Source organism: Chiloscyllium plagiosum, chromosome 2, assembly GCF_004010195.1.
Source record: "Chiloscyllium plagiosum isolate BGI_BamShark_2017 chromosome 2, ASM401019v2, whole genome shotgun sequence".
Lineage (NCBI taxonomy): Eukaryota > Metazoa > Chordata > Chondrichthyes > Orectolobiformes > Hemiscylliidae > Chiloscyllium > Chiloscyllium plagiosum.
The window spans coordinates 146,626,333-146,652,846 of NC_057711.1; the positions used below are offsets into that span (position 1 = coordinate 146,626,333).

At 39.0% G+C, this 26,514-nt stretch overlaps 1 protein-coding gene across 1 annotated transcript in view; it reads right to left on the reverse strand.

The window, feature by feature from the left end:
* LOC122565174 overlaps positions 1 to 26,514 on the reverse strand; it is a 99,977-nt gene that overhangs the window by 57,322 nt on the left and 16,141 nt on the right. Inside the window, exons 4-10 of the mRNA XM_043720881.1 lie at positions 26,050 to 26,132; positions 17,014 to 17,126; positions 16,238 to 16,331; positions 8,891 to 9,188; positions 8,419 to 8,550; positions 6,693 to 7,441; positions 3,046 to 3,187 (exon numbers count right to left, since the gene is read on the reverse strand). Of these exons, the coding sequence (XP_043576816.1) occupies positions 3,046 to 3,187; positions 6,693 to 7,441; positions 8,419 to 8,550; positions 8,891 to 9,188; positions 16,238 to 16,331; positions 17,014 to 17,126; positions 26,050 to 26,132 (1,611 nt within the window). The remainder of the gene's footprint in view (positions 1 to 3,045; positions 3,188 to 6,692; positions 7,442 to 8,418; positions 8,551 to 8,890; positions 9,189 to 16,237; positions 16,332 to 17,013; positions 17,127 to 26,049; positions 26,133 to 26,514) is intronic.

A 26,514-nucleotide genomic window follows, 5' to 3' on the forward strand; every position in this document is an offset into this window, starting at 1 on the left:
AATTAAACTCCATCTGCCACTTCTCAGCCCATTGGCCCATCTGGTCCAGATCCTGTTGTAATCTGAGGTAGCCCTCTTCGCTGTCCACTACACCTCCAATTTTGGTGTCATCTGCAAACTTACTAACTGTACCTCTTATGCTTGCATCCAAATCATTTATGTAAATGACAAAAAGTAGAGGGCCCAGCACCGATCCTTGTGGCACTCCACTGGTCTTGATATCTTTGTCTCCGTTCTTAATGATAGTTTTAAATACTGAGACAACAGATCTTTTCCTGACAGCAATCCAGATACTAGGAGAAAGTGAGGACTGCAGATGCTGAAGGTCAGAGTCAAAGAGTGCGGTGCTAGAAAAGCACAGCTGGTCAGGCAGCATCTGAGAAGTAGGAGAATCGATGTTTCGAGCATAAGCCCTTCATCAGACATCCTGATAAAGGGCTCTTGCCCGAAACATCGATTCTCCTGCTTCTCGGATGCTGCCAGACTGGTTGTGCTTTTCCAACACCATGCTCTTTGACAGCAATGCAGATACAGCTGACTAATCTGAAAATGCCCTTTGCTTCTTGTACATCTACACTGACATATTACCCAAAACTCCACGGGCCTTTTTAACTTAATATTTTCTGCAGCAACTTATTTATTAGATGCCTTTGTAAATCCAAGTATTCTAAATTAATTAGTTCCTTTTTATCTACTCAATGAGTTAAATGCTTAAAATAACTTTAAATTGTTAAACTCAATTTCACCTTTGAAAAATACAGAAACATGGAAAATGAGAGCAATAGGAAGCCATTCGGACCTTCAAGCCTGCTCCGCCATTCATCATGATCATGGCTGATCATTCAACTCAACAGCCTAATCCTGCTTTCTCCCCATAACCTTTATTCGCCCCAAGTGCTATATCTAGCCATCTCTTGAATACATTCAATGTTTTGGCATCAGCTACTTTTTGTGGTACTGAGTTCCACAGACCTACCACTCTTTAGGTGAAGAAATGTCTCCTCATCTCCGTCCTAAATGGTCCACCCCAAATCCTCAGATTGTCACCCCTGGTTCTGGATGCACCCACCAACGGGAACATCCTCCCTGCATCTACCCTGTCTAGTCCTGTTAGAATTTTATAAATCTCTATGAGATCTCCCTTCACCTGCCTGAACACTCCACCAACTAGTTTTCTTCCATCTCAATACACTCCACCCAATCCCATGCGTTTTAATCTTGCACAATAATCTCTTATGTCGGACTTTGTCAAATGCTTTTTAGAAGTCCAAATATGCCACAACGACTGGCTCCCCCTTGTTAATTCTACTGGTTATATCTTCATAGAATTCCAATAAATTTGTCAAGCATGATTCCCTTTTATAAATCCATGCTGACTCTGTCTGATTCTGCCATTGTTTTCTCAATGCTTGGCTATAAAGTCTTTGATAATGGATTCGAGAATTTTCCCCACCACCGATGTTAGGCTTACTGGTCTATAGTTCCCTGGTTTCTCTCTACCTCCCTTTTTGAATATTGGAGTAACATTAGCTACCCTCCAATCTGCAGAAACTCTTCTAGATTCTACAGATGACCAACAACACATCCGCTATTTCTAGAGCTACTTCCTTAAGTACTCTGGGATGTAGATTATCAGGCCCTGGGAATTTATCTGCCTTCAATCCCCTCAATTTTCCCAGCTCCATTTTTCTACTAATATTGATCTCCCTCAGTTCTTCCCACTCAGTAAGTCTTGCAATCTTCAATATTTCTGGAATCTGCCTTGTGTCCTCTTTTATAATGACAGAACCAAAATATACAGTTCCTCAGCCATTTTTTTGTCCCCTATCATACACCTCTCCCCCACCCCCCCCCCCCCCACACACACACACACACACACATTTGTATCTGTAGGGGATCTATATTTGACGTCACTAATTTCTTTCTCTTCACATACTTATAGAAATTCTTAGTGTCAATCTTTATATGTTCCCTGCAAGCCTTCTCCTGTACTGTATTAATTATACTACTAGTTTCTCAGTACATTGTCAACACTTCCTTAATAACAGATTCCAGTATCTTCCAATGATTGCGGTCAGGCTAATAGACCTACAGTTCCTGTTTTACTTTTCCTTAAATACTACTGTTGCATTGCCTTACTTCCAACGTACTGAGAATAATCGTAGTGAAGCAACTTATCAATGCCACTGACTCACTTGCTGTTAGCAAATCTCCAGGTATGGGAAATGGCAAGAACCAAGAAGACCATAGTGATTGCAATAACTATAAAGGCATCGCCATGATCATTATGGAAAAATTATTTGGAAATCTGTCTTTTCTGAAACTTGAAAGGTTCAGAAACGATTTACAAGCATGTTGGCAGGGTTGGACAATTTGAGCTGTAGGGAGAGGCTGAATAGACAGGGCCTGTTTTCCCTAGAGCAGAGACTGAGGGGTGACCTCATACAAGCTTATAAAATCATGAGGGGCATGGATAGGATAAATAGAGAAACTATTTTCCCTTGGGTTCGGGAGGCCAGAACTAGAGTGCATAGGTTTAAGGTGAGAGGGGAAAGATGTAAAAGAGACCTAAGGGACAACCTTATCACGCAGAGGGTGTGTATGTATGGAATGAGCTGCCAGAGGAAGTAGTGGAGGCTAGTACAATTGCAGCATTTAAAAGACATCTGGATGGATAAATGAATAGGAAGGGTTTAGAGGGATAAGGGCCAAGTGCTAGCAAATGGAACTAGATTAGGTTAGGATATCTGGTCGGCATGTCAAGTTGGACCAAAAGGTCTGTTTCCGTGCTGTATGTGCAGGCAATGCACAAAAATGCTCAGGCAGTGAGTTCACACATTGAGAAAAGCCACTTGTGTGAAAAAGTAGATGGTTGCCAGCATGTGTTAAACAAGTTATCACCAGCAATCAGCTAACTCAAGGAGGAAACTTTAAAGAAACCAAACAGCAATGTTTGTATTGATTTTACTTATACTGTCTTTCCAAATTTTGTATCTTCTTGAAATGATTCTTTGTGAAAGTCTTGAAAGAGTTTAAGATACATACACAGTGTTTTTTTTCTTGTTCTTCCCTTTGAGTAGGCTGGCATTTAGTTTGTTTGCTTCCAATTCAGCTAACCTGCCACATTCTTGATCGTCTGCTACAGTCTCAGTCAATGGCATGGACAGCTTAGACAAAGTGGCATAACCTGGTAATGAAAGCAAAGTAAAAAATGAGAACATGCAGCTCCTGTGAAGTTACTAATGTGCTCAGAGTAAACTTTATTTCTTTAAAAAAATCAGTTTTCATGTTAAGCTTAAGGACAGGCATTAGGAGAGTATTTAACATTTTGGAATTACACACAAGCCACTTCATTTCTTCTATAGGATGCTTAAATCTTCAGCTATTCACTATTGCTGACTGCGTTGCATAAGGAGGTGACTCAAGGCAATTCTTAAGATTTTACAGCACTGCTCATCATGTGATTATAAGCAGCCAAATTAAATCCTCACTGCAGTATACTGTTAAGACCTCAGCTGACAGTAATACTGGACAAGACAGATATCACAATGAGATCTAGTTTCATAGTGTGCTTTATTTTTCTCTTTTCATTTACCATGGAAGTCAATCACTGAACATATTCACGAGGCTGAAAATGTACTTTTAACAGAACAACAAATAGCAACACATTAAATAAACAGTTGAAACAAACTCATTACAAATATCAGGAAGAAATATGTTATGACAGCAATAACTGTATAGACACTCAATAAGCATGGCTGCAATCGGGTTTGCTTTGCATCAAAGTTCTGTGAATTCACTCTAGGCTCTTCACTTCAATTAATTTATCTCCCCAGCACATTAAAAATTCTACTAATTCAGCTCACTACTGCTACTGGACATGGGTTGCTCTCAGAGACAACCACTGATTTTTTGCTTTTTCTCTTAGCAACTGATAAATTCTCCCCTGACTCTTACGAAGAAAGCAAATCTAACAGATAATTTCCCTCTGAGCGAACCCATGTCGGGGCTCCTTTCTGACTCCCTCGGTTGTAAAACTAGTCAGTAGCAATTATGTCCTTGGGAATTCCTTATAAATTTATTTAAATTCACATGATTTCTTGAAAATGCTATATTTCGACTACTGTTCAATTTTTTTCTGGCTATTTCTAAAAACAAAAACATCTGACCTTCACAGAACTGAAAACTAAAATCGATTGTTTCCTCCATTTTAGAACCTAATTGGCAAATTATAGAAATATTATGAGCCGTCCTACAGTAGCATGTTGCATGGGCATGCCAAATCATGTAATCCATATGTTGCTATTCAGGATGAAGGTTGTTGCCACCATCCTTTAAGTGTAGGAAATGATTATGGTCGACTTAGTCTTGTATAGTAGAGGAAAACAATTTCCTGCTCTAACTAGGAGTAGTTAACAAAATGTAATTTATTGCATATTAGCAACTAGCTACAGGTTACATGGATATAATGGATAGTGTTAAAGACTTTTAGGAGGACCAGATGGTAGATTTATTCCTTTAAGATCCTGAGATACCACAAGCTCATCATGCTAGTGGATGCTGCTTATGGCACTCTTCAGCTTTAATACTTTCAGACCTATATAGAATAATCACCTTTTGTGAAATAAAAAGATACAGGAAAAAATTTCCAAGATGGCAGCACCAACAAGGTAGATAGCGTTTGGGCTCTGGAGCCCATCCATTCCAGGTCTGCAGCATCCTTCTTTCTCTTTCCTTTTAGTCTTCTTTCTTTCTCTTCATCATCTTATTGTCAGCAAGAGAGAAGGTGTCATCATGGAGGAGACCTGAGCAGGACTCCTGGTGAAAGTGGAGAGGTAGTGGCTGCATTAGTGGCTCATGGTTGTGGTAGGCCCAGAGTGGGGACTTCTGGCGATGTCGGGGAAGTGGCAGCTGCAGCTTTAGCTGCATAGTGGGCCCAGATTGGGACTCTTACCTAAAGAACACTAAAGGATCGGCAATATATTTCCATGTCAGGATGGTGAGTGGCTTGGAGGGGGAGCTTCCAGGTGGTGGTGTTTCCAGATATCTTCTGCCCTTGTCCTTCAAGATGGTAGAGATCATGGGTTTGAAAGGTGTTGCTTAAGGAGCCTTGGTGAATTTCTGTAGCGTAACTCACAGATGGTACACACCTACTACTGAGCATTGGGGTGAAAACTGAATGTTTGTGGATCCCAATTAAGTGGGCGACTTTGTCCTGGATGGTGTCAAGCTTAGAGCATTGTTGGAGCGATACTCATGCAGCCAGATGGGGAGATTCCATCATGCACTGTGTAGATGGTGGGCAGGCTTAGGGAGCTAAGTGGTAAGCTACTTTGCTGCAGGATGCATAGCTTCAAACCTCCTCTTGGGGCTAGAATGTTAAATAGCGAGTACAGTTGAGTTTGTGGTCAATGATAACTTCAATAATGTTGATTCCAGGGGATTTTGTGATAATATCACGATTGAATGTCAAGGGGTGATGGTTATCTTGTTTATTGGAGATCATCATTACCTCTTATTTGAGTGGCACAAATGTTACTTTTCACTTGCCAGCCCAAACCTGGATATTGTACAAGTTTTGTTGCATTTGAACATGGCTTGCTTCAGTATTTGATGAGTCATAAATGAAGGCAAGGTCACTGATTAAGCAGCTGAAAATGATTGAGCCGAGGATATTATCCTGAGGAACTCCTGTAGTGATGTCCTAGAGCTCAGGTGACTGAGCCTCAATAGCCACCAGTTTAGTTTGTGCTAGGTATGACTCCAGCCAGCAGACAGTTTTCCCCAGTGCCCATCGATTCCAGTATTGCTTGGATTTCTTGATACCAAAGACATTCACTTCGACCTTATGTCTGGAATTCAGCTCTTTTGTCCATGTCTGAACTAAGGCTGTATTGAGGTCAGGAAATGAGCGGCACTTGCAGAACCCAAACTGAGCATCATTGAGCAAGTTATTGCTAAGCAAGTGCTGGTACATAACACTGTTGATGACACCTTCCATTATGAGATACAAGACATGGATAACATGTGTCATAGAAAACCTGAAAATAAACTTGAATATTACAACTGGAAATGTTTTCCAAATTTAGCATACAATGAAAAGGAGCTTCATAGAATGCAGCCATCATCAACTCAAGATTTATTTCCAAACAGTTTGCAGCAGAATTGTTGCGAGTTGTTTACATGAAATTGGCACTAATCAAAAACAACCACCTAATTACTTTAATCCCATTTCCTAGCACTTGGTCTTGGTATTGTAAGCACACATCTAAATACTACTAAAATGTTATTAGGGGCTTTGCCTCTACCATCCTTACAGACAGTGACTTCCAGATTCCCACCACCCTCTGGTTGAATACGTCTTGCCTCACATCTCCTGTAAACCTTCTGCCCCTTACCTTAAATCTATGCCCCTGGTCATTGATCTGTGAAATTAAATTTGCTTTCGTCTGGTTTCAAAACACTTTACAGGTTATTTCCTTTGTGTCAGCTACATGTTAAGAGCAGATCCTCTTCAGAATGGTAGACTAAATGCTGCATGAGCTACAGAGTGGACAGACAAACAGAGCGACATGCATACAGCAACGTGCATTTTAAGCAGCCAATAACTCAGTGAAGACATTTTGATCAGGTTAGTTCACATACTCTATCAACAATTAAATGCTGTTTTAGAATAAAGATAAAACAATTACCTGATGACAGGGTTTGGTTTACCACTTTCTTTTTGTTTGGAGTTTCAGATTCTGCACATAAAATTCTTTTGTGTGTTTTTTTATTGGTTGCTCCAGTTTTAGGTAAATTGGCCAAACTATTAGATTTTGCAAAGTTCTCAGAATTTATTGCTCCCTGTTGAGATACTTTGGGCTTTTCCATTCCATTTGCTTTTTCTGTCACAGCTACAGGTGGTTCTTCCTGGAATGCCGCAAGACCATCTCTGTTGCCTTCAATTGTAGCATATCTTGTTCCTGATTTTTGCTTTTTAGGTCCAAATTCTGTTCTTTGTTTGGGATTTAAAAATACTTTAGAAGTAGACATAGGTTCATTCTGTAATTCTTCCTGCAGCTGCTGCTCATAATTCTTCTTCAACGGAAGTACAGTAGACTTTCTGACTGGTTCATTTAGTTTGGAAGCTTCTTCATCCTCCAACTGTTTCAAGTGCATTGGCTCAGTTAGTAATTCAGCCTGCTTTTCATCTGTGACAGCTTTTTTTCCTCCTGTTTTATGTTTACCTTTCTTTATCACTTTCTGCATGCTTGAGCTTGATTTCTTTTCTTGCTTTTCTGGTTTCTGGCTTAATACTTGGGTTTTCCTTGGTATAATAATCTTTGACTCAAAACTGAAGCTCTCATTTCCCACCAGTTCAATTTCAAAGTCATTAGACTCAGGGGCTAATGTACTAGGAGCAATTTGTGTTGATGGTGGCAATACAGAAACAACAGGTCTGTGGAAAGAATGTGGCAATAGTATTAGATTAAGAACTGTATCCTAATTCCTTTCATATGCATATAAATGCTCAACCTGCATATCAAAATTCTAGATTTTATCTCATTTAAATTCATTTTTTTTTGCAAATTATACACAGAAATACCATGCAACTTGAGTTCATAGTTTTATTTCAAATAGTTGTTAGGTATAACAGAAGTTTGAGTATGCTAAAAAAAAAGACACTGTCTTGCACTCATCAGGACAATTCAGAAGAATATTAATTCAGGAAGAAAAGCAACATTTATACTGACTAGCAAGTAGAATCTGATTTGTAGAGATATTGCCATGGAAAATGTATCAATAATGCTGACTGATAAATAACTGCCAAATGTTATTTCAACTTTAAAGCAGGCAAATTGGCTCAGATTGTTCAGCTATTGTGCTGAGAAATGACCCAGTGAATGAAATACTGAGCTTTATACATGAAAAACAAGAATACAATAAGTGAGACAGTCTACAATTAAATAAAACCCATCTATTTGAAAGGAAGCAAGTTAATACAATAATTCTTAGATAATTCAGCACACAACTATGTTGTACACGGTTATATTACTTGAACAAATTCACAGCTTTTTTGTTTAGCAGTTCACTGTCCCAACAAACTGATCCATTCAAGCACATCAGGAAACTTTATTATCAATCAGTGTCATTACTCAGACAGGGGAGCACTTGTGATGCTATTATTATACTCAACACCACTCGATTAGAGAGGGGAAAATAAAGAAGCCACAGTTCTTATCTGGACCACTTTAAGTGATCCTTATGAAGCCAGGAGATAACAGGATTGGACATAGTTATATTGTCCTTAAAATTGAAGGCATGAAGGTTGCATGGTACATGTGGAACCATAATTGTGCAGGCAACCAATGCTTTCAGAAAAAGTGTAAGAAAAAAAGGATCAGTGGGAGTCTGAATATTTATAGAGTTACTTACTCCTTTCCAAAATGGTTGGACAGAGTCATATGTCTTTCAACATCTGAAGTGGATTGGATTATATTCTTTTTTGAGAGTGCATCAAGAGGGCTCCTCAGGACTACAGGTGTAATACTGGTGTCAAAACACAGTCTGCAAACAAAATTTAGCAAATCAGACTCAGAAATAATGAACAAACTTTAAGAAACAGACAAAAGAAGAGGAGAGTTATTGAAGAAATAACATCCTCAGAGTTGCCAGCTTTATACAGTGATGTAAAAGGCCTGTCATAAATTATTACGCAAAGTTAATATGAAGAGGTACATAGCCTGCAAGCTGCTAATTGCCTATTCTGTAAAATAAAAATACATCTTCTGTATTTTCTCAGAAGAATGAGTGGATATTGAAAGGTTAGGTAAGATACTACTATTAACAAATCTGCCCAAGTCTATTATTATTACTTCTACTCGAACTAAGGTACCAGTTTTTATACCTCATATTTGGTTTAGATCCTGGAGGTAAAGCTGAATCATTTGGAGTTGAGTTGATAACTGATGTTTCTGCATTGTAAGTAATCCCAATTTTTTCCACAGGGGTCACATCTGTTTCTGGCTCTAGGGTCTTCAATGTAACAAAATGGTGCTCTTCTGCTTCATCAACAAAGCCTCTTTCACCATCGTCATCATGGTTAACAACATTGTCACCACCACCAGCACATTCATTGGTTTTGTTATTAACATCAGCTGCTTTTACCAGCTGAAGCTGCGTTCGTTTACTTGAACTGCAATAGCCTTCAGACAAAAGAAAAACAAAAAAAAACTTATAAAGGACTTATCCATATGTATAAAACTTGCATAAACAGCCATTGCAAAACAAAAAGTACAGAAGTAATTAAAAATAAATTCTACTCAATTTTCACCAAAAGAAAGATTTTTTGATCTATAAAGACACAAACAAACTGGTTGAGCGAAACGCACATAATAAACAGCTTCAGCGAACTATTACTAATAGTTATTAAAAACTGCAGAATCAGCATATTGTTCTCAGACAATTACTTCAATTGTGATTTAAAGGAAAACAACAAATTGATAGTCAATAAAAAAATTAGAAGCTTCTTAGGAAGTAGGAAGAGTTAGATGAAAAATGTTCATTCCGCGCACGAAATGTTGTTCACTGCTCACTGTGTATCAGATTTGCAATTCCCTCTTATAAAACAAGAATACTATGAATGTTGGAAGTACGAAATAATAACAAAATGTGCTGGAAAAACTCATATGTCTGGCAGCATTGTGGATTGCAAACCAGTCAACGTTTCAAGTCCAGTATGACTCTTTTTCAGAACCAGATCCCACTATTTTGCAGGATATCCTGCCCCGTATGTCCAAAGATTGGAGGGTTGAGAATTAGTCTTTTCTCTCATAAGACCACCCATGGCAGAAACATGGGATCCTGAGCAGATAGCATCTTCAAATTGAGGGACAACTAATGTTAATTCACATTAACATTAGCCTAAAGATGAATCTTTTATTTGCACTTAAATTACGTCTTGCGACACAATATATTGTTTAAAGCAGGTCTTACGAGACATTCCTGCAGAATACAGTACCTCACTGTATTTCATCTCTGTAGTGACTGGAACCAAGACCAGGTGGATCTTATTAACTATGAAATCCTTGATTGGGGTTGTAAACCTGGGCCAAGGGGAGCCCCGAGTGACAGATATAAAAAGGAGATTCAGAGTTTCCTCATTCTTAGGACCGGCTCCGAGCCAGCTGGTCAGCATCTACATACTGTGCACATGTAAATAAAGGATGACTTGGTGACGAGATACCAGACTTTAGGCAATTAGTTCAGTGGAAACATGGCACAACAGTATACGCTTTCATAAATTTCACTCGAAACACAGTCATCTTTAAATGGGTAAGCATTACTGACATCATCCTTTATTTGGGAAGCTTGACTTGTTTAATCCTGCCATCGCAGCCTAGGCCGGTTATATGGAAAGACTATTTATTTTTCTAGGTGTATGACGTTGGGACAGATGAAAACCAATGAATAACCCTTCTGACTGTTTGTGGACCTGCATTATTTTCCGTTATTAGGAGCCTAACTTGCCCTGAAGCACCAGATACGAAAGTCTTTCACGAGTTGACAGGTTTAGCTAAGGAATATTACAACCCCAAACCTAGTCTAATTCTGAGGCACTATCGGTTCTATGAGGCTGCTCAAGAACCGGGGAATCTGTACCAGGTTTTTGACACGGTTAAGATGACTGGTAGAGGCATGTGATTTTGGGTTAACCATTAAAAAGATGCTGAGACCCTGTTTGGTATGTGGGATTAATAACATAACCATGCAAAAGTGCCTACTAGCTGAAGCTCAACTGGTATGAGACTTCAAGCAGGCATGAGAACTGGATTTGTCATGAGAAAACGTAGCAAGTGGAGCACTCATCTGTCTGACTGAGCGTGAGCAATCGTAGAGGTCACACAAGGCATATTGTGAGAAGGACCCTAGGTCAGCCCACAGCAAAATGCCAAAACAAAGCTGAGCCTCAGCCAAATGAGGCTGAAATGCTCTTCAGGATCCGGGCCAGCAAGCCATTGTAGTTGTTGCCAGTATGAGGACTCGAGACAGCAAAGGAGTCCTACGAGGCCTGACTTGAGGAGGAGAACTCATAGATTGGTATCCAGAAGAGTGCATTTCCTGCAAACTCCACCTACATGTGGTTTGGAACAGTTAAATTGAATAGCAACATCCAAATCAGAAACAAAATAAACATTTAGTTAAATGGTCACCCAGTTCTCATGGAGGTCGATACCGGTGCAATAATGGGGAGCAAGAGCAATTATCCCAAGTAAAAGTCGCTGCCAGATACTGGCTGAACTCCACTAGGGTCATTCAGGGATTTCCAAAAAGACGTTAGGAAAAATATATGTCTGGTGACCAGGAATGGATGCCAACATATCTGCATTCGTGTGGTAGTGCTCAGAGTACCTACAAGGACAAACATTACCTCCAGCAGCACCGCCCAAATTTGTAGGAGTGGCCAAGAAAAGCTTAGACTCGTTTACACATTGATTATGCCAGTCTTTTCATGCGCTCGATGTTCCTGGATCTTTGTGGATGCCCAAAGTGGTTGAATGTGCATAGAGTTGATTGGCAAAGTGAGGAATGATGATTGAAAAGCTGCAAGCATTGTTTACAATACAAGGACTCTTGGAAGTATTGACCACAGACAATGGGATGTCATTTACTGCAGGGAATTCGAATTTCGGAAACACTTGAATGACATTCAGCATGTTCAGCTAATTCTAAACCATCCATCGTCCAACAGTCTAGCAAAAACAGCAGGCCAAATGATCAAGACAGACTTAAAGAAACAACTATAGCTTCATTTGATACCAATTGTCCTGGTTCCTGATCGATCGTAGGACCACCACTCATGCAACTACAGGGATAGCTCCAGCAAAGTTGCCAATAGGGAGAAGACTCCCTCTCTGGGGGCAGAGTGAAACGGCAGCAGGAACACCAATACTTCAGGGATGAGGTTTGATGTCAAAACCATAGAAATGGCCCTGCATGAGTACGAGGTGAAGTCAACCCAAAGTCAAGTCCCAAGATATACAACGTTTGATAGGTGAGGCAGTACTGAACAAATATGGATCAAAAGTTGTTACCTTGCAAACTGGGCAGGCACAAAACATATCTGGCCCCTTAGAACAGCCAAAAGGCCTGTCAGAAACCGTGGGTTCTCCTGTTCCGTGTAGTGTCCAGGAAACCTCAAAGACCAAGATGGATGCAGCCTTGATACCAGCTAAAGAGAAGAAAACTCTCCATAGACACTTTGGGCACAAGAGACAGGAATCTAGTCACCTTGTCAGGACTGGCTCATCAGAATCTATGTACTGTGCACATGTAAACAAAGGGTGACTTGGAGACACGATACCAGCCTTGTGTAGTTATTTCAATCTTCTTTTCCTGAATAAAGCTTTCTCAACATATTAATTTTGAGTCAACCTGCTCAGACATGTTAGTACACACACCTGAGGTAGGCAGGACTTGAATCCAGACCCTGGATTCTGGATTAGTGGTGCTGGAAGAGCACAGCAGTTCAGGCAGCATCCAAGGAGCTTCGAAATCGACGTTTCGGGCAAAAGCCCTTCATCAGGAATAAAGGCAGTGAGCCTGAAGCGTGGAGAGATAAACTAGAGGAGGGTGGGGGTGGGGAGAAAGTAGCATAGAGTACAATGGGTGAGTGGGGGAGGGGATGAAGGTGATAGGTCAGGGAGGAGAGGGTGGAGTGGATAGGTGGAAAAGGAGATAGGCAGGTAGGACAAGTCCGGACAAGTGATGGGACAGTGCTGAGCTGGAAGTTTGGAACTAGGGTGAAGTGGTTAACCCTACTGCGAATCCTCTTGCAAGGATGCCTGCCTTGAAGAAGTTTTCCTCCTCTCTCTACTTGAATCCAGACCTTCTAGTTCAGATGCAGGGACACCATTACTACTCCAGAAGAGCCTCACCACTTTATCAGCATGGATATTTCTAATCAACCTGTTCTGAGATGTTATGACACATCTCGAGAGCAAGTTGGACTTGAATGCAGACTTCCTGGCTCAGAGGTAGAGACACGACCACTGCCACAATACACTGCTCTTCTCAATATACATTAATTCATTTAACTGCACTGAAGGATAACGTTGGTATTCTTAAGAAGGGATACACCATCCTATGAATGAAGATGACTTTGTCCATTTTGAATTTGTTCAACGATGGCCTTAGTGGCTTCAAACAATGTTGTGTATGTGGCACGGTGAACATTCTCATGGATTGCTCAGGTTCTCTCTCTTTCCACCACATGTTCCAGATTTCGCTTTTGATGTCAGCCTCAAGGTGGAATGTTATCTTCTTGACTTGTGACCTTTAGTTGTTCTGACAGTCAACAGAATTTGCTCATTGTTGTTCCAGAAGGTCAGATATTTCTACATCTCTTTTGTCAAACTAGTCTTGGCGACAGTGTTGTCTAAAGCCAATGGTCTGGACACTGGTGTCCAGTATAGCTGACTTGACTTGTCCCACTGTTTTGAAACAAAGTTGGGTGCATGAAGAGTTTTGACGATATCACATTGGTAAAGCTAAGACATTGATCTTTTGCTCATTCTTTTTGTTTCTTATAATGTCTTTATATTAGTTGGATGTTCATTCCCAATCGACTAAGGTGCTTCAGCAGGCATCAGTTCCAAGCACTCAAACAACTGCATAATTCAGGAGGTGCCAGCATTTGGTGTGGGATGGCCTGAGTTTTTTTTTAATATTTGTCCTCTGGCAGAAAATAGTTATGAAATTTATGATTACTATAACGAGGCCAAAGCAGAGAACACCTTGTCAAGAGGACAACAAAATTCAAATTGAATTCTCTCACTGTTCCCCAATGTTACCTCTTTGGACATCATGTCACAGTCAACCCTATTAATGTCTCCAGAAGGATAATCTTTTCTTATCTTAGAATGGCACTTAAAGCCTCAAGGTCAAAATAGAACATTCCCTTAACATCTCATCTGATTCAATGGTTGTAGAAAAAGCACAGCTTGATTCCAACTGAGCTTGGGGTGGAGTGTCATAAGATTGCAATGACTGAATATTTCAGGCAGTGCACGAAAGATTCTATTCTGGCCAAGAAAATAATCTTCCTGGACCATCCATCTGTTACTTCAGTTTCCCCTCCCTAGGGAAATTGGTCTCACTGAGGCACCAATGTCAATCTGGAGTTTTTTTTAGTTGCCATTAAAATCACTGCACAGATTTAAATTATGATGTCCATTAAGTCAGAGAAAACATTTTTAATTATGGCAACTAATATGTTTTTAATAATAATTGCTGTAAAATAAAAAATTTTCCAACTGTTAGTCCACAAAAAATGTGTGATGCCCCTGTATCTTAAACATTGCAGATGAATTGCTATGACAGAAGAAAAGTTTAATTCCAGCTGCAAGATACCTTAACTTCTTCTTGTTCTTGCTCCTCTTCCCACAGTTTCGACAACATACAGCACACCATTTTTCCAGTTCCCTTCAATTCCGAAGAAGAATCATATTGAACTCAAAACTCAAGATTCTTCTTCCACAGATGCCCCGAGACCTCCTGAGACACATCAGAACTTTCTTGTTTTATTTCAGATTTCAGCATCTGTAGTTTGATTTCATTTTACAATTGCATTTTGGACTCACTCGGAGAGAGCATTTGACGTTACTGAACATCACAGCGTAATGCTCCCTCTTTTTAGTACCTGTCTCAGCAAAGAGTTTGAGCTGAAAATCCACTGGAATTCGTCATTACCACTCATGGAAAATGCCTGGAGATAATTCATGTCCAGCGTAAGGAATTCTACCAGCTAGAACCAGGAAGACAACAAGTGCCAGCAACTTGTGTAAGTGAATAACTGCAAAATCAGAACAGTGTTTAAGACAAGCCATGCCTTTATCTTTTTCGACAGACTTTGTCAAAGCTGGTGGGCATCTCTACCAACACAAACATTTTACTCTCATGCAAGATAAATATTGTATTTTTCAATAATGTATATTCTACCAAACTTTAAGTGCAGGATGATAAAGTTCAATAAAAAGTGTAATTTTTAAACCACCTTTTTTCTCCAGGGTGCATGGCGTGACGTGCGTATTTACATACTTGCATAACCCAAACTGTTCCTTCATCTTCGCATATTTATTTGAGTATATTTGTTTTTTTTTAAAATCACCCAGTTATTTCTTATTGACTAAAGGAATTTAGACTTGTTTTAAATATCGAACCTGATATGGTCTGAAATTGACCACATCGTCAATCTAGTTGCATTTAATTTTTAATTTTAACCAGCGGAGAGGGAGAGTAGAAAACAAAATTGAGCACTCATGATTGCAACGTAAATGACAAAAATCTGACAGCACATAATGTGTGCGAGATGACCTAGTCTAAATTTCCTATTGTTTTTACACAAATGTCCAATCACACCATCTGGCCCGATTGATTTTATGCTTTTGGATGCCATCTTGGTTCTAAATTATTTCAGCCATCATACCCATCATGCACAAGTCTCAACTTCACATCCTTGCCTTCACATTGAGGCACATATTTGATAACATATCCAAAAAAACAGCAAACAGAAAGCCCTGTCTGGTCATTTTTGTTACCTGCTAGATTTATGTCTCTGTAAATTCTCACCCAGTTTTTAAAGGTAGTATCGTACTGCACTAGAACCAAATTGATTTTAACTAAGTTTGCTTGATACTTTAAAGAAGTTAATAAGCATGAATTATATAATTTACATTCTTTCACCCAACTCATTGAAACATGAAGTGTTGTTAAAGAGTCTACTTAAATCAATGCTGTAGATATTTCAAACAAACTTCTATAGTAGATATTTTAAGTTGAACAGAACTGTTCCTATTTATAACAGAAACAGGGAACAGAAACTCAGCAGGTTTGGCAGCATTTGTAGAGAGAGAAAGAGTTAATGTGGAGTCCAGTGACCCTACAAATGCTGCCAGACCTGAGTTTCTCAGCAATTTGATATTATTTCAGATCTCCAGGATCTACAGTTCTTTGTTTTTATTTTAGCTCTTGATTATATTCAAGTACGGAATAACTAACACTTGCTGGATTTTGAACATTTTACAGCTCAAAATTGAAAAAAAAAGTCATATGAACTTTCCATAGGACTGTTTATCTCTCCAGTCTGCAAGTGACAAACCCTATAACGTTGCATCTTACAATCAATCCAGCAAATGCATCAAAATGCTGAAGCAATATTACTACAAAATAACAAAATGAAATAAGTGGCACAAACCATTGCTTTCTTTTTTCTTGTCTATGAAAGAATCTTCAACTTGAGACTGATTATTTTCAGGTACCCGCAATGGAGTTCTGGCAGCAGTCAATGTCTAAGAGGAAAAAAGAAATAATCTTTTAAAAAAAGCATATAAACTAAACACTTTCCTTCATTTAAGTGTCTCCAACCCTTAATTTTCAATCATTGTGCCCCACCTGACCTAGCCTGCAGGAAAATATTGTATCTTTTCTTTTGTATACTAAGTGAAGAGATTCACATTAAACTTGTGTTTAACGGACCAATAGCTACAGTTATGAAACCTTTTACCTCTGGGGTCTTGTCTCAAGTCTAACCAAACCTGCTGAATGAAGATCTCATTACTCTATTGCTTTCAAGGATCGTAACTGAAATTAATCTGATTGTATCAATACATTTCTGAGTAGATAAAGTGCACCAAATATATTATACAGATGTTAATAAGTAGCACACTATACATAACAGAAGATCGAAATAAGACACATCGGAAGTTGTCATAGAGCAGTTGACCATATGTACCTGGTCTGAAAACCCCAAATGTTAACACTGGAATGATGTTAACCCCCTCACAGAAACATAAATTCATCTCCCTCCTAATAAAATAGCAATTCCCCACACAATCTCCAATTTACTATGATTTTTAAAAATCACAATCACAATACACACTTCCAATAAGACTAGTTAAGAGATTAGAGAAAATCAATTTAGTGATGTAAAAACCCCAAACAAGATAAAATAAAATTTATGTATTTTATTACCTTGTTACCCTGAAGATCTGTTGGCGATTCTTTGACTAGGCTTTTCTCTTTTGGTAGCTGGACTTTAAAGCGAGATGCAGAATCCAGATGTGAACCACTGTTATTAATACTGTCTAAAAATAGTCAAAGATTAATACCAAATTAATTTCAGTCTTCATTAATTTAAGTTTCAAACACCAAAAATAACTGTAGCCAATCATGTTTCAGTAATATGGGTTCAACTTAAACAAAAGTAACTTCTCAACTCACTCCATTATGCTAAATTTGTAGTGTAACATTCAGATTATTTATCCATTTGTGGTTGGAGAATTCCTTAATAGTTAATCATAACTGTTACACAGCAGCACTATCAAGAAGCTATGCACTTTATTACAGGCTAAAATAGACATCCTCAATGTTAACAAAATAATTAAAACAATTCTTTATGTCAAAAATCAGCTTTTGGATGTACTTTGTATTTGGTTTTAGACACATAGCATAAGTCTGTAATTCAAAACCCATAGTGAGGATGTAGTTTAGCTGTTGTTCTAATTATACCTAACAATATCAGTTCATATTTATATAGTGCCTTAAATGGAATACAACAATCCAAGGCACTTCATATGATATCATAAATACTGAGCTACATGAGGTGTTATTACAGCAGATAACCAAAAACTTGGTAAAATATAGGTTTTAAAGAACTGTCTTCAAAAAGCAAAGCATGTTAGAGTGGAAATAATCAATTCCAGACTTGGAACTCATGCACCTCAAGATGTGGTCACCAATGTTGTAACAATCAAAATAAGAGATACTCAAGAAATGCGCAGATAAATGTTCAGAGTGTTATAGGACTAGATATTAGGGATAAGTGAAAGATTTGGCACAGGTTAGAACATAATCAGTGTCATTTGGCTTCAAGTTTAAGGAGCATAATAAAAGAAGGCTGGCAGGAAGAACAAGAACATAATCAAGTCTAGACATAATGAGAGGTATTGATAAGCTTCTGCGAGACCAAGACAAAGGTCTGCACCATTACTCAGCACATAATTATACACCCCGTTCAAAGAGTTATGGTTTGAAATCAACTGCCTGGGCCAGTCATATGATGAGTGACCTTAGTCCCCTGAAACAGTTCCAAATTGGGCCAAAGGACATACATTAGTTACCATGAAAGGCTGAGATTTACTTCAAAAAATTCAAAGAAATATGATACAATTTCTTCAAAATTTTGAAAGCATTATTTAGCCAAAGTGAACAGGCTGTACAATATAAATAAATTCAGGAGGACTGGGACAATAAGAATAAAGATACCCAATAACAAAAGTGAATACAAACCTGAGAAGTATTTCTCATCATGTGATCAATCTATTTCACAAGTTCCTGGAACATGAAGCAAACACTCAAAAGGGAACTGGAGGAGTATGAAAGACAAAAACTCGTATATGGATAATAGATATTTCATGAAGTATTGTATTTCTCCATCTGTAATGTCCCTTGGCATCTTCAGTAGTCAGAAAGGAATTGCCCATCCTTCAGTATGAAATTAACCAGAGGTATTTTGTGACCAATCCTTGAAGATTGGAAGCATTTTTAATTTTTTCCTCCTTGAGCAGTGTGCATTGCTGACAAGGCCAACCTTTGTTGCATATCCCTAATCACTCATGAGAATGTGGCAATGAGTTGTCTTCTTAAACCACTGCAATCCATCTGGTACAGATACATGCACAGTGCTGTAAGCAGGAGAGCTCTCAGGTACCAAACTGAGTGTCAATGAAGAAACAGTGATATAGTTCAAAATCCAGATGATATTTGGCTTAGAAAGGGCTTGCAGATGTGATATTCCCATGCACCCCTGCCCACCCTTATTTGATTCCAGGGGTAGGGTTCATGGGTTTAGAGGTGCTATCGAAGTTGATACAGTGCATTTTACATATGGTACACCCTGCTGCCACTGCACATCAGTGGTGAAAGGAGCAAATGTTTAAGTTTGTGAAGGAGTTGTTGATCAAGTGCACTCTAGCTTGTATTAAGCTTCTTGAATGTTATTGGAGCTGCATTCATCCAGCTGACAGGAACAGTATCCCAACATCATCCTGATTTATGCTCTGTAGATGATGGGCAGGCTTTGAGAAGTTAGGATGTGATACACTTGCCTCAGAATTCCCAGCTCCAGCCTTATCTTAGCAGGAGCTACAGGTGATCCGCTTCAATTTTAATGGTAATTTCCAGGATGTTAATAGTTGGGGATTTAGCAATGGCAATACTAACGAATGTCAAGGGACGATGGCTAGATTATCTCGTTTGAGATGGCTAATGCTTACCACTTGAGTGGCAGGAACATTTCTTGTCATTTTTCAGCCCGAGCCTAGGAATTGGCAGAGATTCTTCAGTATCTGATGAGTTGTGAATGGTATGGAACATTGCGCAAACACCAACTTCCCCACTCATTTTATGCTAGAGGGAATGTCATTGATGAAAGCAGCTAAATGCGGTCAGGCCTATGACCATTGCCGTGAGGAGTTTGTGCAGTAATGTTCTCCAACAACAACAATACTGCACTGAGTCCACAAGGCTGGTAAGTGCTTTAGTAGAAAGTGAGATGCTGGACTGGAACATTGCAACATGTTTCAGGCAGAAGTATAAACATGGGAACAAGGTGTTACATACAAATTGCAAGCAATTAGAAGATCATGGTCATGCTTGTGGACATTCTAAAGATGACATCTCATCTAATGTGGAATTAATTCAATCGTTATCTGCACATCTGTACCATTGGTTCTTGCTATACATTTCAACTGTGCAATTACTGTACTTGAACATAAGTATGTATTAGTCTAATTGCATAACTTCGCAGAGTCTTAGAATCATATGATATTTTGTCACAGGAGGCAGCTATCTGACTTTTCATTTTCATGCCAGCTGTCTGTAAGGACTTACCTTCAAAAAATAGTTCTGCAAATGCTTTTACTTTTCTTTTAGTGATCCAATTTTCCTACAAAGGCTTCAAATTTAAATCCACTACGCTCAGGCAGTGTATTTTAGATTACAAGTATTTACCACGTTAAAAACATGTTCATATCCCTCTTCTTTTGTTAAACACCTTAGAGCAGGCTCTTAATCTCTCCACAGTTTCTCTTTATCTACTCTGTCCAGACACTTCATGAATGTGAATATTTGTTTCACTTCTCTTTCCAAGGACAAGACTGGATAACACTTGCAGTATCCCATATAATTTGAAGCATTGCGTATATAATTAAAAACAATTGCTCATGGTACAGTATTCTACACAGGACATATACAAGTGCAGAAATTTCTCTTCATAGCAGCCAATCTGATTGCAAAAACTCTCTTTGAAAGCAAGTGGTGGTGTTGGGAGAAGATGCTAAATTATAACACTCTGAACTATCATTTGCCCCATGGAAAAATTAAGCGAGAACAGCTATGCTTTCAACCACTTGCTATTTACTATCCTTTGATAGAATGCTTAATGACAAGAAAGAGAAACAATAAAACAATGTTTCCTATCCCTACTGTGAAACAATTAAAAGTACTGTTCAAAAGGGCAACCACAAACTTTACACTTGAGCTCTTTTGAATGTTAAATATTCAACATAAGACACACTAATCTTTTAACCTCTCATTTACTTGTTCCAGTTTCATGTCATGATCTTAGCTGATGGTAAGAACACGTCAGATCCTACAGTGAAACATGCCATGTCAGGTAAATTTTATTTTTGCAATGAACACGTCAGATCCTACAGTGAAACATGCCATGTCAGGTAAATTTTATTTTTGCAATTTGCTTACCTGAAGGTCAGTCACTGAACATATTCACAGAAGTTGTCAATGTACTTTTAACAAAAGAACACCCAAGTTTATTTCATAATAAAGGGAAAAAATAACTATTTGAAACCATAAAAGCACTATGTGAAAGTGTCATTATAAAATCTTCAAAGTAGATATTCAACCCTTTCACCTCACAACAACCTTAAAAATGCTCAAAACTCAGTGAAGGGTCATTTTGTTCCCACTTCAAAGCTCCTTGTTCTGCTGGCATAGTTATATTTCATTTCTTTCTAACAAACATCTGCATTAATTCAATGTTATCTTCTTTTGACTACAAGACATGGGAGCAAAAGACAGACCATTCAATCCATTGAGTCTGCTCTGCCATTCAATGAGATCATAGCTGATCTGATCAGATCATCTTCAATACCATTTTCATGCCTTTTCCCCATGGTGGTACGATGGCTCAGTTGTTAGCACTGCTGCCTCACAGCGCCAGGGACCTGGGTTCAATTCCAGCCTCAGGCAACTCTGTATGGAGTTTGCACATTCTCCCCTTGTCTGCGTGGGTTTATTCAGAGGGCTCCAGTTTCCTCCCACAATCCAAAGATGTGCAGGTTAGGTGAACTGGCCATGCTAAATTGCCCATAGCATTAAGGGATGTGTAGGTTAGATGCATTAGTCAGGGGAAATGTAGAGTAGTAGGGGATACTCTTCGGAGAGTCAATATGGACTCGTTTGGCCAAATAGAATCCCGACAGTGTGGAAACAGGCTATGAAACCCTTGATTCCCTTACCGAGTAATAACGTCAACCTTGAATATACTTAACGATACATTTCTAAAGCCCTCCGCAATAAAATATTCCACAGATTCAAAAGAAATTCTCATCTCTGTCTTAGAAGAGTGACCCCTTATTCTGAGTTTATACCTGCTAATCCTACAGTCTCCCACAAGAGAAAGTAACCTTTCCATATCTACCCTATCAGGTCTGCTAATATTCTTGTATGTTTCAATAAGGTCACCTCTCAATCTTCTAAATTTGAAAGAGTACAGGCCAAAGCTACACAACCAGTCTTCCTAACAAAATCCTTCTAATCTCAAGATCAGCCTGCTGAACCTTCTCTGGACTGCCTCTAATGCCAGTATATCTTGCCTTAAATAAGGGATGTAAAACTGTTCACAGTTTTATGATTGAGATCTGGCTATAACCAAAACAGATTTATTAAGACCCCCCCTATTTTTTATTTTTCTACTCCATTCCCATTGAAGTAAATGCCAATGTTCCATTTACCTTCCCTATTACACGTATGCCATCTATTTGAAATTCATGCACAAGCACTTTCAAATCTCAGTTCTGTAGCTTTTTGCAGCTTTCTCTATTTAAATGATATTCAAAAGTCACATGACACTTCGCCTTAAGAAGCAGCAGCATTCTGAAAGCTCGTGATTTCAAATAAACCTGTTGGACTATACCCTGGTGTCATATGAGTTCTAACTTTGTCTACCCTAGTCCAATACCGGCACCTCCACATCATAAATATGCAGTTCCTCTAGTCTTCCTACCAAAATGCATAATTTCACAATTTCATACATTATATTTGATCTGTCAAGTTTTTGCTGACTCACTTAACCAGTCTTTATTCCTCTGCAGACTCTATCATCCTCATCATTTCCCACCTGTTTCTGTGTTAGCCACAAACTTGGTTATATCATATTTACTTTCCTTATTCCAGTCATTAATATATATTTTAAATATTTGTGGTCCCACCAGTGATCCATTGGCCGCTAATAACAGGTTACCATTCTGAAATGCCCCTTTATCTCAACTCTTGTCTTCTATAAGGTAACCAATCCTCTAGGTACATAATTCTTTGAAGTTTCTGTCGCATAAAGACAGGATGGTTAAAAAGGCATTTGACACGCTTGCCTTCATTGCTCAGTCCTTTGAGTATAGGAGTTGGGAAGTCACATTAAGGTTGTACAAGACATTGGTGAGGCCTAATTCTAGAATACCGTGCCCAGTTCTGGTCACCTAGGTATAGGAAGGACATTATCAGGCTGGAGAGAGTTCAGAAGAAATTTACCAGGATGTTGCCGGCTATGAAAGGTTTGAGTTATAAAGTAAGACTGGATAAGCTAGGACTTTTTTCACTGGACTGTTGGAGGTTGAGAGGCGACCTGATAGAAGTTTATAAAATAATGAGGAATAGATAGAGTTAATGGTAATTGTGTGATGCTGCTGCTCCTTTAACAAGATTATGCTGTCCTTGGGTTTTTTTCCAGGGCGGTCGTAAAAGCAGTGGTTCCAAAATGTCTAGATTTGAAGGGTTTTGGGGCCAGTTTGATTATAGATAACATATACTGCCTCAGGAAAAAGGCTTTCGAGTTTAAAACAAAACACATGCAGAATGAGAGGCTAGTAGCCAGTTCTCCCAGCTCAGCTTCTCTCTTTAGTTTGACTTTCAGCAGTCTGACTGATTACTGAAAGCAGGAGAAAACGAGCACTGCAGATGCTGGAGATCAGTCAAAAACTGTGGTGCTGGAAAAGCACAGCCAGTCAAGCAGCAGGAGAGTCGACATTTCAAGCATAAGCTCTTCATCAAGAATGCCCCTTGTAGAGGGAAGAGGAGAACTTCTTCACGTTCCTGATGAAGAGCTTATGCTCAAAATGTGGACTCTCCTACTCCGCAGATGCTGCCTGACCGGCTGTGCTTTTCCAGCACCACACTTTTTGACTCTGCTCACTGAAAGCAGTCACTCTGTTTTGATGCTCCTGGTCCAAGAAACAGCCACATGGAAGGTGTTGCATGCTGAATCCCTCTGCCATCTCTTTCTCCTGGAAGACCCTGTGTTTGATTTTTACCTTGTGTGCCAAGTGGTGTTTATGGTATTGTTGCGAGTATTTGGAACATCATCATTAGGTTGGGATAATCTATTGGGTTTTCAGATAGGTTAAGTTATTCTGTATTCTAATCTCTTTTGTTTGTGTTTCATCCAGTAATATTGGTTTGGATGTAGGTTTGCTCGCTGAGCTGGAAGGTTCATTTTCAAACATTTTGTCACCATACAAGGTAACATCATCAGTGAGCTTCCGCACAAAGCACTGGTGGTACGGCCGACTTTCTATTCATGTGTTCAGGTTTCCTTGGGTCGGTGCCATCATTTCCTTTCTTTTTTCAGGGGGCGGTAAATGGGATCCGATGTGTTTGTTGATAGAGTTCTGTTTGGAATGCCATACTTCTAGGAATTCTCATGCGTTTCTGTTTGGCTTGCCCTAGGATGGATGCGGTGTCCCAGTCAAAGTGGTGCTCTTCTTCATCTGTATGTAAGGGTACTAGTGAGAGTGGGTCATGTCTTTTTGTGACTAGTTGATGTTCATGTATCCTGGCGGCTAATTTCCCATAAAAGAAATGAAACAATTTTTTTTTTCACACACAGCGATGTTCACGTGTGGAATAAAATTTCTGATGAAGTGGTGGATATGGGTACAATTACAACATTTAAAAGACATTTGGATAGATGTGAATAGGAAAGGTTTGGAGGGATATGGGTCAGGAGCAGGCAGGTGGGACTATTTTGGTTTGGGATTATGATCAGCATGGACTGGTTGGTCCAAAGTGTTTGCTTCCATGCTGTATGACTATCCATGCTAACATATTAAGTCTAACAGGTTTTTATCTCCTAAGGAGCTATTCTATGATAACGTATCAAATGCATTGTGAAAATGCAAATATGTTACACCCACTGCTTCACCTTCAAATCAATCTTGCTTTTTAACTTCCTCAAAGAACTTTAATAAACTTTTCAGCCATGATTTCCCCTTCACAAAGCCATGATGACTTGGCTTGATCATGTTATGTATTTCTAAATGCCCTGCTATTACATCCTCTAAAATTAATGTCACTTCATGAGACCTTAAATAAATTATTGACACTGCTTCTATTACTTAATATGAACTCCTTAATCTCCTCTTCCACAGCCTCAGTTTCTGGAGCTCTCATACTTAAACTACTCCAGACAACCTTTCTCCTGCCCTAATTCTTCTGGAGACTGGTGAATGGCACTGGTCTCACAGGTATTTTCTCTTGAATGATCTTTTGTCTGAAAGAAATCTGCATGCTGAACTTGTGAATACTTCTCCCTTTCTAAACGGCCAACTGCTTCAGTCCATCTCCCTGTTCCTAGGACAGAAGACATCAGTCCAATTTTTTTCTCCTCTTTCATTTCTAAACAAGGAGCTAATCCCCTCAAGGGTTCACATTTCCTTATTTAAGTGCATGTAAGCAAATTTCCAGACACCTGTTTTAGAACTCAAGAATGGAATTAAGTCCTTCTTAACCCACATACTCAAGAAATACAATCAAATAATGAGCTATAGATGCTTTTGTCTACTTTAGAACCCAAGCTCCCAAATAATATTTCATAAACCTTCATCACAATTACATATCCAAGATTTGTTAATTGTCAGAATATATGTCTGAGAAAACACCAATCTGCATTATAAAATAAAAGAAGTGCAGGTGCTGGAAGTCTGAAACAAAAAATGCTGGAGAAACTCATCAGGTCTGGTACCATCTGTGGAATGAAAGCAGACCTTTCTGAAGAAGGGTCATTGGACCCAAAACATTAATTCTGCTTTCTCTGCACATATGTTGCCAGACCTTCTGGGTTTCTCCACCAATTTTTCAGACTAATCTGCATGCATTTATTTTAAAATAAAACTAGTCAATATAATTGGAGAAAGGTATATTCCATTTGTTAAAATGTTTTGCTCTCTCCCTGCTAGAAGCGCATTCCCATAATTGATCTCAGCTCACAGCTAAAAACCTAGCTGAGCACCGTGCAGCAGCATACTGCCACAACCCCTGTCAAGTACTTTCTGAAGACTTTTCATGCCTTTCCTTTACTCTGACATCTAGCAGATGCAGAATCAAAAAGTGTAGCGCTGGAAAAGCACAGCAGGTCAGGGACATCAGGAATTTCTGGTGAAGGGCCTATGCCCGAAACATTGATTCGCCTGCTCTTCAGATGCTGCCTGACCTGCTGTGCTTTTCCATCACCACACTTTTCAACTCCGATCTCCAGCACCTGCAGTCCTCACTTCCTCCTGGTCCTCCGTCTAGCAGATGCAATCAAGATCAGGTCTTCTACAAGTATGGTAACCAAATCCACTTATCACAATTCAGCGTGTTCACAAATCATATAACAGCACCATGGAATAGAGTTCAATATATCCCATTTAAATTGGATATTTAAGAATAGTTCACCTAATCCAGCCAAGAAGTTATTTAGAATGGTCGAAGTGTTGATATTTTTCTCAGAGATGATGGTCATGGGTTTTCCTGGCAATCTAGAAAGATTGAAAGAAAGAAAAAGATTACAATAAGAAATAGACATACTTTAGGTGCACCCAAAAACACCTATAACTCACTAAAATCAAATGAAGAACTGTGGATGCTGGAGATCTGAAACAGAAACACAAATTGCTAGCAAAACTCAGCAGATCTGGCAGCACTTGTGAGAAGAAAGCAATTAATCTTGAATCTGGTGACCCTTCGTTTGAGCCACTGGGTTCAAAGCGGTAACTCTGCTTTCTGCAAAAGCTGCCAGACCTGCAGTTTCGCCAGTAATTTCTGTTTTTGTTTCACCTATAATTTACATCAATGAAATCTAAATAAATGATACACAAAACAATTTGTCAAAATATATTAACATACAAACTGAAAGCTTGT